Below are 17,978 nucleotides of genomic sequence, written 5' to 3'. Positions count from 1 at the left end.
CCACACACTTAACTCAGAATTCACTGAGCACCGTGTTTTTCATATTCTTCTGAATTCTTTAGACCCCACTGCTCTTTATTTTTGCTCATGTTGCCTTTGCTACCTGAAATATCAGTATCTTTGCTGCACCAAGCTAATCTATACAGATAAGGTTAACCAATACTTGTTTTGATATTTTGGGTTAGTGGAAAAGATGGAAGAGGGGATGATATTATGTCTCAGGACCTTTGTACTTATTATTCTCTGTGACTAGTTTGCTCTTTCCCAGGTTTTTGTATGATTAGCTCCTTTATCTCCTTTGGGTCTTTATTCTGATGAGTGAGCCTTTCCTTGACCACTTGATTTAAAATTATATCCTTTCTCCTGTGCTTTACCCCAGTGCTCTTTATCTCCTTTTTATGCTTCATTTTTCTCTGGATCATCTTCTATCATCTCATTCACTGTATACTTTGTTTATTTTCTGTGTCCTCTCACTAGAATGTGTGTGGTTTGGATTTTTGTCTATGCCAGGCATTGATAGTGATTAGGCACCCAGTAAATATTTGTTGAATAAATTAATGTATGTATTGAAAATGACTTACGTGGACAGTAGGTCCCATCTATGATGTTGGACCAGTAGCTCACAGGGAGAGAAAAATTTGGTTCAGTTTTAAAAATACATTAGTACTAATTTTAAACATTTACTGAATTCAAGGAAATAGATTAAGCTATATTAGAGGTTGCCTATACTGAAAATTTTTATAAGAATGAAGAGTTTTATTGCATTCAAAAGATGAGATTCTTGATTTTCACCTCACTATTGTTAAGCTCAGTTGTGTGTTTGGTTTCTAAATGAATCATATGATTTTAAAGCTCTGGGATGTTTTTCTCTCAACTTGAGTAAGTCTCAGATTGAAAATTTGCTTATTTCTGTGAATGGAACATAGAAACTTATAATTGTACAGAACAATAATTTTTGTAGTTATTCTTTTATTGGAATGGAATATTTGTTCTTTAGCTGTTTACTATATATCTATTAGGTCTATAATGTAGCAGATCCTGTAAAGATAATAGTAATAATGAAGAAGTTTTGGAACCAACCTTCAGAGAATGTACATTTTATTGGGTGGGAGATAAGAGGTGAATGTAACTAACCACAATAAAGCAAGAGGGATTTTAATAAGTGCAATAATGGTTGTTTTTTTTCCAAAGGGGAGCGAGATTACTTTACTTGGAATGATCTATATAGGTGTTAGTTTACTTGGCTTTAAAGGATGAGTATTGTTTATACTGATAGAAGAGGTACAGGGGCATTTGAGTTGGAATAGCATGAATAGAGGTGCAGAAATGAAAAAGTAGAAGGCGTACAGAGGGGGAATGGTAGTAGTAAATGAATGGAGCATTGAAGTTATAGTAATAATATTGAAATCGGGGGCAATAGTTTTGAGCTTAGAGCCAGATTGTAAAAGCGTTGAAAATAAGGCTAAGGAGTTTGGACTTATTTTGGAGGGCACTGGACAACCTTTGATGTTTTATATAGAATTGAGTGAAACTGAAGGAAGGTTGAATTTCTTCTCACCTTTAATAATAGGGTGGATTATAGATGCATGAATCCTATTGATTAGGACTTTTGTGGTAGTTATGAATAATCTAGTAAGGACTTGAGTTAGAATGGTGAGAGAGTATTATATCATCTTTAAGAAACTGGGCTCTGGGATGAAAGTGCTTGATTTCAAACCTGGTCTTGATCTTTACCAGCTCTGTGTCCTTGGTAAATTACTAAGCTAACTCCATCCTCTATTAAAAAGGTGATAAATTATAGCATCTACCTTTTATGGGTTGTTTAGATTTAGATGAGATGGTATGTCTAAAATTGTTAGACTAGCACAGAATAAGTACTCAATAAATTGCTGGTATAAAGTGCGTGACATACTGACTGTTTAAGGAAGAAGAGACAGAGATAACTATAGGTTGAGCTTTATTTTCAGAGGAAATGGCATCATAAGAAAGGCCAGTCAGGATAAGTTAATTTGGGAAGGAAGTACATGATTTTAGTTTTATGAAGGTCAGTTTTTTATGTGCCAGTATGACATCTAGGGGAAAATATACAGCAGACTGTTAGAGTAGAGCTTTAGGGGAGAAGTCAAGCTAAGGTATGTTATTTGTTTGTATTTGTATATTGGTAAAACATTTAAAATTTTAACGTATGTGATGAACTTCAGAAATGTATTTATGCTTTGTTAATAAACTGACAATAAAAATGATCACATTACATGATCTATTTTTTTTCCACCTAAGCAAAAATAATTTATTAGCAGGATTTCAAAGACCCTCATGGACCCCCTAGAAGGAAGAGATACAGCCAGAACATACGAGGGAAACAAAGCCATCAGTTACTAACACGGCTTCTTTCTAGTCTGACCTGCTGAAGCAGGATGATTTTGTCTCTATTATTTTCTCTGGACATGGGTTCCAGTCTCCTTTCTCTGTGTAGACCAGCTTTCTCTATTGATGACCCAAACATAGTATTCCTAGCCTCCCACATTTTCCCAGATCAAGAAATGTGATTATATATCCCAATTACAAATCCCTGTTCAGAGAAGGCTTGAGTTAGACATTCCATCCCTGGTCCAATTAACTATGTCGAGTGGAATAGGCATTTAGCTACTTACCGTTGAGACTACTTTTAGTGTCTGTTGAGGGCAGTTTGTTAATAGAAAAAGACTGTAATTATTAAATTTAAGTATTTAAATCTTAACTTTCCTTAAGCTTAAAAATATTCCATTTAGAAATCTAGTACATTTAATAACCACTTTCAGGACTTCCCTGGTGGTGCAGTGGTTAAGAATACGCCTGCCAAGGCAGGGGACATGGGTTCGAGCCCTGGTCCGGGAAGATCCCACATGCCGCGGAGCAACTAAGCCCGTGCGCCACAACTACTGAGCCCGCGCGCCTAGAGCCAGTGCTCCACACAGGAGAAGCCACCGCAATGAGAAGCCCACGCGCTGCAAGGAAGAGTAGCCCCCACTCACTACAACTAGAGAAAGCCCGCGTGCAGCAACGAAGACCTGACGTAGCCATAAATAAATAAATAAATAGATTTATTTTAAAAAATCACTTTCAAGCGGGCCTTTAAATAATGTTTGATAAAGTTCATTTAAGCTGAACAGACTAGAATTTTTTAAAGTCTCATTTACATTTCAATTACCTTTAAACAATGTAACATCATTTATATGTTTAATATATTTGATTTTCTTTTAAACAGCTCTTCAGATGCTTGACCCACAAGCTCCCAAGTGCTTAACTCTAATAAACATAATAAATTAAACATAGTGGCTTTCTAAGTTCTCTGAAACATTCGCATATTTTTGCAGGCTTAATATTTTAAAATAAAACTCAAAGTTAAAAGTTTAAACATTTTAAATTAGAATCTTAAGACCAATTTTACATGCTATAATATGCCAATTATGTTTAAATACTTCAGGTAGCAAATGCTACACAGTTTGATCCAATAAGCATAAAAACTATTCGTGAATTCAAAAAAAATGTATTGATGACTATGGGAATTGCTTTCTAACCTTTTTGAAAATTTATAATCATTACATATTTAAGAACTACAGTACTCAGTGAAGTTTTGTTAAGGGAACAAGTAGTTTAGGTCCAAGCAAGTGGGCCAGTTCAGAGTACTGGGATGCTGAGGAACTCAGACGTTGGACTTCAATAGTGAATTAGCTACTTCAGTTAATTCAGTGTTAATTGAGAATAATACCAACCTTGGATGCTTGTGGTGAGAATAAACTAAATAACATATGGGAAAATCTTTAACACATAGTATACAACGATAGCAGCTACGACATGATCTATTTTTAAAGCCTTCACATTTCTAATTTTTTCCTCACCTAGATAAACACTAGATAAATGTTCCATGAGAGCACAGACTGTATTTTTTGGTCATCATTGTATTCACAATACAGTACACTAGTAGTACAGTATGTGTAAAGACAGCCTTAGTAAATATACATTGACTAATGTATATATTGTACATTTATATATACTGAACTCGTGCTTTGCAGATGGGCATAGACACAAATAGACTTGTGATTTGTCCAAGTGACGCATGTTGTTAGTGGAGCCAAGACTGGACTGTAGGTCTCTTGACTCTTAGCTTTCAGTAACTGGTATGAGAGAGAAAAGTTTATAAAGCAAAAATACTTTCTGCAAATAAATGGTAGTATAATTTGACTATGACTATGACATTTTCTAGAGAATCATTTCAGTTATATCAAGTTTATATAACAAAAATTGGAATGACAGTTATGACACAGAAAGCAAATCATGGAAAAGTATTCATTGAACTGGTGTGTGGATTTTCATAAAAGATAAAAACGTTTTCTTTTATACTATTTGCTTTGTTTTTTATAGGGGCATTACTCTAGTGTGCCTTAATTGTGATTTCCTAACTGATGTTTCTGGCTTAGATAATATGGCTGCACACTTAAGTCAACATGAAACTCATGCTTGTCAAGTTGTAATAGAGAAAGGTACGTATATAAAATTGTTCTACTTTGGATTTTTGATATTTATTCTGGTATTATTGGTCAGCCACAGTATGTGCTCTTTACTAAATCGTTTTTCTCACTCATCATATTTCATATGCTGTTTTAAATATAATACTTTTCTTCTAATTTCAGTTTCTGTTTGTATCCCAACTTCTGAACATCTTTCTGAGTAAGTTTAATTTTTATTCAGTGCATTTTACTTTGATGGATTTTAGCACTATTGCATTTTTAAATGTATCATTAATAGAAATGAAAAATATTAAAGTATTTTGTTTTTTTTGTTTTTTTTTAAAGCTGCTTGTTGAAATAGGTTCCTGCTCTATGGAGCTCGTGACCTGGTGCAAGACAAGTTGGAATTTCCTAAGTTCAAAGTTCTGAGATGTTTTCTTACACAAAGGGAGTTAAGCAGCCAAGTTCATGACACTAGCTCTCATTATTCAGCTCTTTTCAGCTTCAAATGGGACTAATTCTTATTCCACCTTATCTTTGTGTCAGGTTGACATATCTTAACATACATTTTTTTTTTTCTCCAGTTGGCTCTCTCCAAAAATAACTTTTGTTGCTATGGTCATTTCTTACTTTGCTTAAAATAATTTGTGTTTTTCTCTGCTGTACTTGACTTCAGAATAATATGTTCCAAATGATATGGCTGTTTGTCTTTTTGTCTGTTTTGTCTGCTTTCTTAATTTCTTATAAGTCTTAAGTTTTTTAGGCCAGATGATTGTCTTTTTCCTCATTCGTTGTCTGTCATTGTGCTATTTTTCTTATTTTTCAGATGGAGAAGCAGCCCAGAGATTTCAAAAAATGTTCAGGGTACACCTGGACAGTGTCCCCCTTCGATGGACACAACTGATGCCTGTTCTCTCTTTCCAAGGAATGTGACTAATTTGACTGTGGGACCTGTTCTAGGTTGTGGTCTCAGGAAATCAGATCTTGGGGAGACTCCCTTCCCTCATGGCTGGCCTTCCATGAGGCTGATGTTGATATAGTCAGAGATGGTATCAAGGCCCACCAAATAGAGCACAGCTTCTCACTGGGGGCTTTGGCTCTTGATCTTAAGCTTGTGGGTCACTTCTGGCCAAGAAAATCAAATCTGTGCTTCAGCGTCCCAGTTGAAGTTTAGTCATTTTGGCTGCTGCCCTTTAATCTTCCTCTAGCATGAATGCATCCAAGGAATACAAAATCTCCAGTTATTAGGAAATGGTTATTTTTCATGTCCTTGGAACAACAGGTCTCTACAATTATGTTCCAAAATTTCACTTATTTTTACTGTTATTTAAAATGTATTACCCAGGAGTAACTTCATAGTTTTTTGACAACATCAATTATCAGATTTTTTATTTTTTAAAAATTTAGTTTAATTTTGATAGCTTGGTTTTATGTTCTCCAAATGTATTGATGTCTATTTTATGATGTCTATTTTTATATTCTTTTCTTTAAAACTGTTGTTTAATGTTTGCTTTGTTTTGTTAAGAACTCCAAGATATTCCCTAGAATTCTCTACAGATTTCCTATAGCTGCTTATTTATAGTTTTTTAATTTGGCTGTTGTTCAGACCATTAGACATTATTATATCCATTCTTATTTCAGGATTATTATTATTAATATTATCTTAATAATTGTGAGTTCTAAGGTGTAAAGAATTGACAAAACCTATTCTTGCAGACCTTAAAACAAGTTTTTTTTTAAATTTAGTTTTATTTTTTTATACAGTAAAACAAGTTTTAAAGTTACATATTTGTACATCTAATACATAATACCTACTTAGCTATTAATAGTTCCTTTGGGTAGTGGTAACATTAAAAAATATAGGGGCCAATAATGCACTTGTTTCTATCATATATAAAACATATTTTCACATATATATTTTTTTAAAAGTTGACATTTGTTTATTTTAGTTACATTGACTCTAGCTCTAATAAACAGTTTTGATGCTACTATTTTGTTTTAATAAAAATTCTGTTGTTTAAGTGCCTCAGGAATTATTTACTAATAAAGAATTTCATATGAAAGCTGTAGATTTAATCATATAAATAGGAGCATTGCCTTTATTGTTTCATGGAAGCCTTATTATTTGGCCTGCACACTGAGAGCTGTATCTACTTAGTGCATCTTGCTCTTTTTCCTCTGGCACAATTGAAAGGTCACTGTTCATACTTTACCAATTTATTGAATTTTAATGACATGCAAAATACCTTTTGTGATCTTAGTTGATATAAGGATTAGGCAGGCTCTGGAAGTATGACTCAGTCATGTTTTTTTACTCTGAAGTCAGAACTTGCTCAGTTTTACTTTGAAACAGATTTAAAGCCAATATAGATGACTACTTATTATGTAATGTGCTTCTTGCAATTAATAATAAAAAAATTTGAACCCATTAGTTTTAAATTTCCAAACTAATTTCTACGGTAAATGAATAATTTTTCAAAAGCTCTGGAAGTGGCTTGTCTCTCAGTAGGTGGATTTGGTGTTATGCTAGCCTTTATTTCCTTATCTGTCTCTAGGAAGTTTTGTCGTTCACCCTCTTTCTACCCAGTTTTTTAAAAAATTTAAAAATTTTGCCCAGAAACAACTTCTTTACATTTTTAACATAAGTTCCTTTTTCACTTATAGATATTTGCTCTACCTTGGCTATAGTTAAAAAATATGAGAAATTGTATTCTTGATATAGCAATGTAGGAGTACTGCTTTGTGTTCTTCCATAGGACTCTATTTTATAGTATTATCAAGTTCATTTTCTTAAAGTTTAAACTCCTAAAGTTCTATCACCTATAACTTCCTTTTTAAAAACATAATTTAAATAAAACACCTAAGGCAGTTAGTACAAAACTTGTTGATTATAGGCAGTTGGTCATATTTTAATTTTGTGCTAATGAGTTTTAGCTTGAGTCTAATCCCTCCTTGCCATCAGGTTATTCTAAATAGTTTATTCACCTGATCAGAAATTGCCATTTCATGCATGTGTGCTTTTGGTTACCACTGAATAAAAAATGAGATTGGTTCAGTTTAAGTCCATCTCTATTTTGAGAAAAAATGACTGCTAAACTACAGAGACTTGGATTCTTGCCCTATTTTTGTGATATTTTGGCATAACACCTCACCTATTTGGGCCTCATTTGTTTATTCAGCAAATATTTCTTGAACATCTGCTTTGTGCCTGGCACCCTTCTAAGTGCTAGAAAAATGGACTGAAATCTCTGCCCTCACAGAACGAACATTTTAGTGGTGAAAGACAGACAATATAAAGTAAATAAAATACATAGTATGTTAGATAGTGGTCAATACTATGGAGAAAAATAACATAGGGAAGGGGGATAAGAAGTACTGGGTGGGAGTTTGGAGGCTGCCATTTAAAATTTGGTAGTCAGGGAAGGTCTCACAGAGAGATGACATTTGAGTAAAGACCTGAAAGAAGAACTGCATGGAGACTGGTCTGGCTGCAAATAAGTGATTAAGAGGAAGAGTAGTAGGAGTTGGGGCCTGCAAGGTAATGTGGGCCATGTGTATAGGACGTTATGGACCGTTGTAAGGAATTCGCCTTTTACTATGAGATAAGTAGCTATTAGAGCATTTTGAATAGAGGAGTGTTTTATACCTCAATAAAAACCACAATCAACGAAAACCTTTAAATACAGAAGAGTGTCTGTATTACCATAGCTGCTGTCTTCGGAATAAACTGTAGAAGACCAAGGACAAAATCAGGGAGATTAATTAGGAGGTTATTGTAATAATCCAGGTATGAGATGGTGGAGGTTTAGGCTAGGCTGCTAGCAGTTTAGGTGATAAGAGTTTTGACTTGGGACATGTTTTGAATTCGTTGATGGTTTATATGTGAAGTGTAGAAGAAAGAAAGTTTTGAGGATGATTCCAGTTATAAGTGTGAGCAACCGCAAAGATGGCATTGATATTAACTGAGATAGGGAAGACTAGAAGTAATAGATTTGAGAGGGAAGATGATGACTGTGATTTGGGACATATTTTAGTTTGTGATATCTATTAGATATGCAAGTTGACATGTCATAAGCATTCACCTGTATGAATTTAGGGGGGTGTTCTAAGCTGTAAATATCATTTAATGTCATGGAAATAAATACAAGTAAAACTGGGGAAAACTGAGTAAGGTTGGTATATGTATCACCGCCAACATCCTGTTTATGCTTTTGTGCTATAATTTTTTACTGTTATTTTGTATTATAAGATGTTATCATTGGGGAAACTGGACAAAGGGAATATGGAATCTCTCTGTGTTATTTCTTATAACTGCATGTGAATATACAATTATACCAAAATTTAAAATTCATTAAAAAAAATCAGGGGACTATATGAGATCACCAAGGGATACAGTAGAGAGAGAGAAAGGGCAGAGTCCACAGGCTGAGCTCTGGCGAATCTGACAATAAAAGGTCAGGGAGATGAGAAGGAATTGGCAAAGGAAACTGAGAAGGAGTGACCGATGATATAGAAAGAAAACCAGGGGAGTGGCAGTGTTCTTGGAGCCTCAGTTACCCTATTTGTAAAATGTGAGTGCTGACTTGTTCTAGACTTCTGAGATTCTATTATTCAATATTGGTTATACTTACATTGTCATAATTTGTTCTTATGACAAGATAAATTTAGAATGCCACGTATCCTATTCCCAGTAGCAGAAACAGGGACTCTTTGACCTTGAGAAAATTAAATGTTCACATTATTCCTCAGCACATTTAACTCTTTCATAGGCTCTTGTAAAAGTAGTTCTCTTATACTTCTATTAAAGAAAGTAACTAGGTTATTTTTTCCCAGGTTCTGTACTGTACAACTAATGTCCATAATTTATAAGTTGGGGGGAAAATTTCCATGGTCAAATAAATTTGGGCAATGCAAGTTAAAGTTAAATTGATTCTTTGATATGGGCTTTTTCATGCTGTATGTGACTTGTGAATGTCTAAGAGAATATTTATTTGACTTTAGAGTTTTTTTCTTTGAATACTTATTCACTTCTTAATCTCCATGGAATAGTGTGTAGAATACTGATCTGGAGTAATCCTTCAAATTTTATGAACTGGGAAATAAAAAGTAGTTGTGTAGTGTTGCCTAAGATGGATTCCTAGACATTTCATTTATGTTTATGAATCATTTGTAAGATAGTGTTTGTAACTAGAGGCTAGCAATGTACATTTTCATATTTTTAGAAATTACGTCAGAAAAATGATATCCTCATTATTATGTTTGTAAAATCTAATAAATGCATAACAGGGACAGACCAATTATTAGTTTATTCTGCCTCTGATTATGGCAGCAAGGGATATTTTTGTTGGAGAGTATGGTTACTTTATATGATTTCACACTAAGAAGCTTAAGAATCTCTCATTATCTGTTTCTAGCTTCTCTGTAACTCCTTATGCTTAGCTTATCAATCTACCCACTTACCTACTTTTCTTGAGACTATTTTCAGCCTTTTATTATCTGTTAAGGAATTTCTTATATAGTAAAGTTTTACTTCCTACTTAAACAGCTTCAGGAGAACTTCTTTGATACTAAGATTGGGTGATTCGATAGCCAGCTTCATTTTAAACCCTCTCAGACCCTTAAAGGTACAGTGTGGTGTAGTGGTTAAAGAGTGTAGGCTCTGCAGTTGATTGCCTAGTTTGGAGTTCCTACCCTGCTGTTTACTAGAACATGTGTGACTTTGGGTAGGTTACAGACTTCTGCCTCATTCCTCATTTGTAAAATGCATGTAAACAACAGTACCTGTTCATAAAGTGTAGAGGGAATTAAATGAGTTAGCATATGTATATAGTACTTAGAAAGTGATTGTCACATAGGAAGCACTGTGTAACTGTAAAGTTATCATTGTTACTCTTATTACTTTTCATAATTTTACTTCTGCCTGCATTTTGTTCAGATAGAATTATCCTAATCTTCAGCCTGCTTTTCATTCTGACCATCTCATACCATTTTCACAAATCATTTATGTTAACTTTCTTTTCCTAACCCAGTAAATCTTCCTTAAGAGCTAATTGTTTGAAGCACGTATTAGTCATAAAATTAGATTTTTGGTGCCTGAAGCTCAATAAACTTGTAGTTTTAGGGAATAGTTATGAATCCTAGGTTCATTTTAGTAATCTCTGTCTTTAAAAATAGTATAAATCGTATTTTCCCCTAAATTATAGTGCCTTATACTGACCACACTGTGGTTCATCTCATCTTTCAGCCCACATCTCTGATTTTGAGATCCTTCTACGGCCTCACTCTAGTCACTTTGGTATTTGCCCACCTGGAAGACCTTACCTTCCTCTACAAGCATGGAGAGGCTACTGTGAATCTCTTTTTCTATATCATTTACTGAAATGTAGGAATCTACTGTTTTTAATCCTCCACACTGAAAAGTATCTTTATCCTTACTTCTGTGAAGTGTAGTGTTGGGAAAGGAGTACAGCTTTAAAATAAGGCAGTCCTAGGTTTAAATCCTGGTTGTATATCTAACCAGCTCTGTAGCCTTGTGAAAATTACTTCACCTTATCTTCCTCATTAGTGAAAGGTATGTAATAATTTTTTGCAGGGTGGCTGTAAGAAATAGAGATAATCTGTGGACGTTAAATTATTAATTTAAATAATTCAAATTATTTAAATAATTAAAATTATTTGGCACTGGCCTGACAAAAAATGATCATTCAATAAATGCATGTTGTTGGTGCCGTTGTTGCTCTAGCTGCTGCTGCTGCTAATATTACTACTACTAATTACTGCTGTTCCTGCTGTTGCTCCAGCTGTTATTGCTGTTAGCACTGTTATTACTGCTGCTACTTACAGGAGGCCCTGGGAACTACATATCAGTGGAATCTTCTCATCATTGAGAGTTTTAGTGGCAATCCACTGACTGTACTAACTGTACTGCAGTTATTTGTAATTTTGGCTCATAGTTCTTGGAGTATATTCCTCCAAACTGCTGGTTGGATGGCATTTTATTACAGTGTTCAGTTGCACCTCATATAATTGTCAGATGTCAGAATTTGATTGTAGTTCTGACTTTTCCTATCTGAAGACTGAAACAGCAAACACCCTTAACAGCCTTGTTGAAAACTGGTACATAATCCTCTCTGCTTAGGAGGAAAACTTTTATTTTTTTAGCTTACAGAATTTCTTTCTTAAAGAAAACCTTTTATTAATTATTGCCAGGCATTCATTTCCAGTCATCTTGACTACTTATCTAATACTACTAAACTTACGAAAAATGTGTAATTGTGCTAGTAAAGTGGCTCTTTCTTTTGTAGACCTTTGAAATGATTTTTTTAAAAATCTGCTTTTCTCAGATATTAGAAAGATTGTAACTCAATCATGGAATTGCTCTTTTCTATCTGTTTCTCCCTTATTTTCCCCTTTCTCCATTTTCTTCTGTATATCTACCTGGATAGATTAATTATTACATAGAATGGAAGTAAAGTTTTAAATTTTGCAAGGTTTGTTTTCTTGACAAAAAGTTGAGAATAGGTGTTTCCCTCTAGCAATCTTCAGAGCATAAGAATGCATAGTAAATCCATAATAACTCAAGCTTGGAAAACTTGGCTACTTATTGAAAGATGTCTATTTATTGACTGAATCAAATGTCCTAAATGCCACAGTTTGAAGTGATTTTAAAAGTTGATTTAGTTCTCTCAATGACTTCCAATTTTGTTCTAAGCAAAGTATAATGTAAGGGCACTGACTGGAGTCAAAATATCAGAGTTCCAAACCCAGCTCTCTCACTTTATGTTCAAGTTACTTCAGTTTATTCATCTGTAAATAATCTTTACATGATTGTTTTGAAGACTTAAAAGAGATGTAAACTGTGTTTTATAGATAAAAATGTCTTTTATATTTTATTAAATTCCCCTAATCTAAAGAGTACTAGGAAAAAAATGAAAATGTAAAACTGACTCTCCTTGAAGCTGTGAATTCCCCTCTTGTATTTCTGGCTACTGAACTTTATACTTAGCTCCAGTGCTAACTACATGGCTCTTTCATAGTATAATATAGATAACCCTTCCACATATTCATTGACAACAAACATTGATTCCCTGCCTTCTGTATGCAAGACTCTTTGTCAAGTGCTGGAAATGGAAACATGAATGAGACATAGTTCATGCCACCAGGGTAATTACAGAATAGGCAGTCGGAGGTGGAGACACTGAATCTACATCTTCACAGGGCCACACAGTAAACTGATTTCATAATTATTTAAACCCCTAATACCATGTATATATTAGATTATGTGATTTTTGTGAAATGCTACACCAGAAGAGAATCTGGACTTGGTCCAAAGAGAAATACCACTGTATTATACCACTCTAAACTAAACCAATAAGTCATTAATTAGCTTTCATAAATGCAAGCAGAAAGTAAGCTCTTTTAAGAGCAGAATGGCAACCTTTTAAAAATGTTTTGTATTTGAAAATAATATTTCTGTTAAAAATGTTTACTTCTACTAACTCTATTTCCATTGAAGAATATGTAAAGAATCACTCCATTATTTTCCTGTGAAGTTCTGAACTTATTTGGAGGAATTACTGACTCTGGTCATAATCCAAGTTATTAGAGTCTTAAATGTTCAAAATGGTCAGAGTGTCTTCATTTCATATATTTGGTTTAGCAGAAAAAAGAAAAACTGATCTCCTCTATGAGATACACAGAATTTATTTTGGGTTTGTTTCTTTCTCTAACCTTTTGAAATGTAACTAGGATTGGAGGTAATGGGGGATCATGTCCTTAGATTCTCTTATCCTACCACGGACATTACTGTCTCATTACTGTCTCAAACCAAATCTTTAGTAACTGCAAGATAGTTTTTCCTTTTCAAAGTGGATGCAGTACATTTGCCCCTGGTATGTAATTGCAAGTTAGCAAGTAGGAACTGTGTATCAAAATACAGTGGTTTCTGGCATTTTGGACTTCTGCCTTTGATAGCTGGTAAGCAGGAAGTAATGGGAAACCCATTGAAAGGGAAAGATAAATGAAACTTTGATATAGTCCTTCATTTAGGGCAAATGCTACCAACTTCTACCAGTGTTTCTGAGGTTACTACCATTTTTTCAGTCTCCCGATTCTGAGGGTAGTTTGCGAATACATTATAAATTAAGTATTCAGGGCTTAATTCAATATTGCCAACAAAATAAAAAAATACCAAAATTATAGCCCGAGTCTGGCATTAGAATCTTCTGCCTCTACTGATGGTCTTATTTTTTGCTTCATATTTTACACATAAATATTTTGTTTCTCTTGATTCTTTGTCTTTGTCTTTACCTAGTTCTTTCCTCTGTCCATTTAGAATGATTTTTTACTCTATCTTCCCTGATGACCAAATTATAGCCACATCTTCAGAAGTGGGTAGGTTATTTCATACTAGGGTAAATTGCTCAGCAATGAAAAACTAATACCTAATGTCTTTTGTTTGAGGATGGGGGAGGTATGGCAGAAAAATCTCAAAACATTAAAGATATTTAGGTAAAAAGCTTTAAGAGCCTGTGTGGCACACTTAAGTAAATTCTAGACAGTAAGATTAGATTCCTGATTCTACCCATGGCAGTAATAAGAGCTAACAATTATTGAGTACATACACTAAATGTTTTACATTTATCCACTCATTCAATTCTCACAAACTAATGCGATATGCACTGTTCTTGTCCCAATTTTGTGGATGAGACAACTGAGATACAGATAAGTCATTTGCCCAAGGTCACATAGCTGTTAAGAGCCTCAATTTAAATTATGGTAGTCTGTTTTCAGAGGCTAAACTAAGAAGTACTATAGTCTATTGCTTCCCTGGTTGTGCTTGTGGTTCCAAATGTACTTTCCTACTTTTACTACATAAAGTATGAGTAGCTGGATGGGCCTGAGCTTCAATGTGAAGACCCTTTGTTTCCCCAGGAGAGCAGGCAACAACTGATATAGTTGTAGCATTGGGACCAGAATCTAGCCTCCCAATCTTAGAGTAGTATTTCTATGATATATGAGCAGTAGAACATTTCAGCAAAACTGACATAAATCGGTCTATTAGTAAGATTAATTTGGCAATGATAGCTCAGCATGTTTTAGAGTGGAAAACATAAAGAGGCAGAGAGATCAGTTAAGTTTTTCACTTTTCCTGGCATGAATTTAAGGGAGCCTGATTTATAACAGGGGATTTGGCTGTGAAGAAATGCAGTGGAAATTTGAAGTAGAACCGGTTCTGTTGCTTAATGGATTTATTACTTTAGCATTTTTAGGCTGTAGATTTTTCTCATTTACAAGATAGGGGCAATTGGATAATATACTCTCTTAGGACTCAAGTCTAATTCTAATACACTATGATATTTTTGAATTGATTGAAAAATAAATAGTAAAATGTAGGGGTCATGTTCTGGTTGATGATTTGCGGGTTATTGGTTTAGAAGTGATTGTTGGAATTGTGCCAAAGGATGAGCTGTATAAGTAGGTCTGAGCGGTAAATATATTTATATGAATGGCAGACATGTAGGGGGTCATGTTTGCTCTCCACATTTACCTTTATCCAATTGGTACCTATATTCTGTTGGTTTTACTCTATCACCCTCCTAAAGCCTTCCTCTTCTTTGACACTCCTACTGCTTTACCTGGGACAGTCATTAACTGTCTCTTTTTTTTTTAAATAACAAAAATTTATTATTAATATGTTAAATCAATATTTCATGATAGAAAAATTATGTGAATGCAATGACATAGAAATTTCTGGGACTTAAAAGTAAGAAAAATAGTGATCAAAAGTTTTTCCTGCTATTTTTGAGCAGAAACTTCCTGTACTGCCTAGGGATCACAGCTGCATAAGCAAGCATTAGGACTGCAAGAAACTTTGAACTCTTTGTAGTTGAGATGCCATATGACTTCCCAATTTCTGTGGCCTTTTCATTGACTCTTTATGTGTCTAACCATTTTTTTTTTCTGAGTCAAAAACTAGGACCCATAATTCTGATAAAAGAAAGAAAAGAACACTTTGTTGTTCTTTTATCAGTCATTAACTGTCTCTTATCTGGACTCCTTGTCTGGAGCTTATCCTCTTCTGATACTGCCCTTTTTCTTTCTGATGCACAAATCTTATCATACTTTCTTATTAACCTTAGAATAAAGTTCTTAGCACAAACGCTTTAGTGTAACAATCAAGATCTTTCCTAAAGTAGCCCTTGCTATCTCTTCAGTTGCATCTTTGACTACTCTCCCTTGTTCCCTACCTCCTAGTCATATGAGACCACTCAGTATCATATCATTGCTGTGTTTTATATTTCTTTGCTTTTCCTCCACCTTGATTCTCCTTTCCCTGCTTTGCTAACTCCTGCTCTTGCTGCAAAACCTTGTTCACTGTAGTATCTTCACTGCCTCCTTGCGCCTTTCTCCCTCATAGTGGCTCAGTCCTTTGTATAGCCACAATATACATGTCTCTTTTTTAGCACTTCACAATTCTGTAAACATTTGCTTCAATACATTTCCTTGACAGTAACTCCTTCACAGGAGGGACTGTGTCTTTGGACTGGAACTTTTAGCACAGTACCTAATGTACGTGCAACCTGGTAAACGTTTAGATCGATGATCCTTTCCACACATCTGTTAACACCTCTCAGAACAAACGGTCAGAAATGGTGCACTAGATGTTTTACTCTTATTTATTAGTATAATGATTACTATCCTAAATTTAATCTGGAATGGGTAACTGGAAGGTCTTGAGAACTGGTTGACCTTACTACTGGCTTGTTGTAAACCTTTTTTCAGCTTTTTAGTTTGCTTATAAGTATTTGCAAAGATTACATTTTGAAAATCAGCATTGAAATTTTTGGCTTTTAAATGTTATTAGAAGGAAAGAATGTGGTCTGATTGAAATGAATATGAGCGTTTTCCCTCTACCCCATTTATTTATAGTATGAATGAAACCTGAAAAGAATGCAATGATGTAATTTAACCAAAGTGCTCATTTTACATGTAGCTTTGGATTGGTCATGTGATCTGCAGAAAAATGCAAGTAGGGACATTTATTTTATTTTGAACTTTAGAGGGAAAGTAGGTTTACATACAGAAGAAAAATTAATTATTTGCAATCTTGATCTCTAATGGTTGTTGTTGAAATCCATAACCGTCAATCCTTCTGTTCTCCATACATTGAAATCTTAAATAGTGTTTGTTTTAAATGCTATACAAAATTTTTCTATTAAAAAATATTGCAAGAATTCACAGGTGAAAAGTCTAATTATCTAATGGCAGGTCATTAGCTCAGAACTTTGAGCTTAGCAAATTTCACTGTCTTCTACCAAGCAATTGAGTATCTCAAATGATGACTATTTCAGCAGGCACCTTTAACGAATAAGATTAAAGGTAAGAACATTTTTTTCTTTTCAAAAGTGTTAATGATATATTAGTAGTTGTATTAAAATTTGTTAATGTCAAAGTATGCTTTTGTAGTTGCAAAAACATAGTGTACATTTTAATGATGAATTTATAACTCAATGAAACTTTATGTAGTGTGCTTTTCTAATTTTTTTTAGATTTATTTTTCTAAATATTTTCACTGGTTATTACAATTCTGTCCCTTGAACAGAATACCAGTATGGTTAAAGCCACACAACAAAATAGGGCACATAAGCCTCTTATTGGTAGTTACTTCAATAATTTATTTTGTTCTCATCTACGAGTTTCTTAGTCAGTAAAATGAAGGGTAATAAAAACCTGTCACCAACCTCCCTTGCAGAGATATCAAGAAAATTCAGTTTCCCCAATTGAAATGCCAGCAATAATAGTAACACATGCTTAATAGCTTTCATTTTAATTACTGCATAAAATCAATTTATTAGAATAGCTATATGTGAAAATGATTAGCCTGGTAATGTTTCTTTTGTAAGAATTTAAGGTCGACCTTTGATAACATTGTCAACAGTAAGCGGAAAAGGAAAATTCTTTTATAAAATATTTTTAAACTAGTTTGTAACCAATATGTTTTACAGTTTTTCAGACTGAGTTTAAAATTATTAAATGCTTAGAAATGAAAATCAATTAATATCTACTTTTTGTTTCTTCCAACGAGAAACAGAAATTTTTCATGTTTTCTTACTTTATACACGTTATTCTTAAAACAATTATTTTCCCATATAAATTATTAAAGCAGTGAAGTTGTACTGTACACTTGATATTATTTCATCTTTATGAATATTGTTCACAATTAAATACCTGAGAGAATTACAAAATCTTTAACCCCAAAAATGATAATTTGTGCATTTTGTCAATTTTTTGTGCAAGTTTTATTAATTTAGATTTATTTAGCAAAATTAGTTGAAAGTTATTGTAAACACTACCAATATAGTACTTATACAAAAAAGGACATGTTCTATTTTAAATTGTTTACAATTTCATGTAATAACTAAAATGTACATAAGTAATTTTACACAGTTATTATTAATATCTAGGAAGATAACATTTATAGACCTAATT

The 17,978-nt window shown here is 33.7% G+C and overlaps 1 protein-coding gene across 19 annotated transcripts in view; it reads left to right on the top strand.

The window, feature by feature from the left end:
- The window catches only part of ZNF280D (zinc finger protein 280D), a 130,724-nt gene that overhangs the window by 77,020 nt on the left and 35,726 nt on the right, over positions 1–17,978 (top strand). For 17 of the 19 annotated variants that reach the window (XR_014243403.1, XR_014243404.1, XR_014243405.1 and 14 more), the window contains 2 exons: positions 4,402–4,520; positions 4,671–4,707. Coding sequence is in view for 4 of the 19 variants with exons in the window: in XM_082388081.1 (XP_082244207.1) it covers positions 4,402–4,520; positions 4,671–4,707 (156 nt within the window). In the remaining 15 variants the exon portion in view is untranslated. The other 2 variants (XR_014243417.1, XM_082388084.1) reach the window with 2 other exon arrangements.

The sequence above is a fragment of the Balaenoptera borealis genome (assembly GCF_965194805.1).
Source record: "Balaenoptera borealis genome assembly, chromosome: 3".
NCBI classification, from domain to species: domain Eukaryota; kingdom Metazoa; phylum Chordata; class Mammalia; order Artiodactyla; family Balaenopteridae; genus Balaenoptera; species Balaenoptera borealis.
This window is presented reverse-complemented; position numbering and strand designations above follow the sequence as displayed.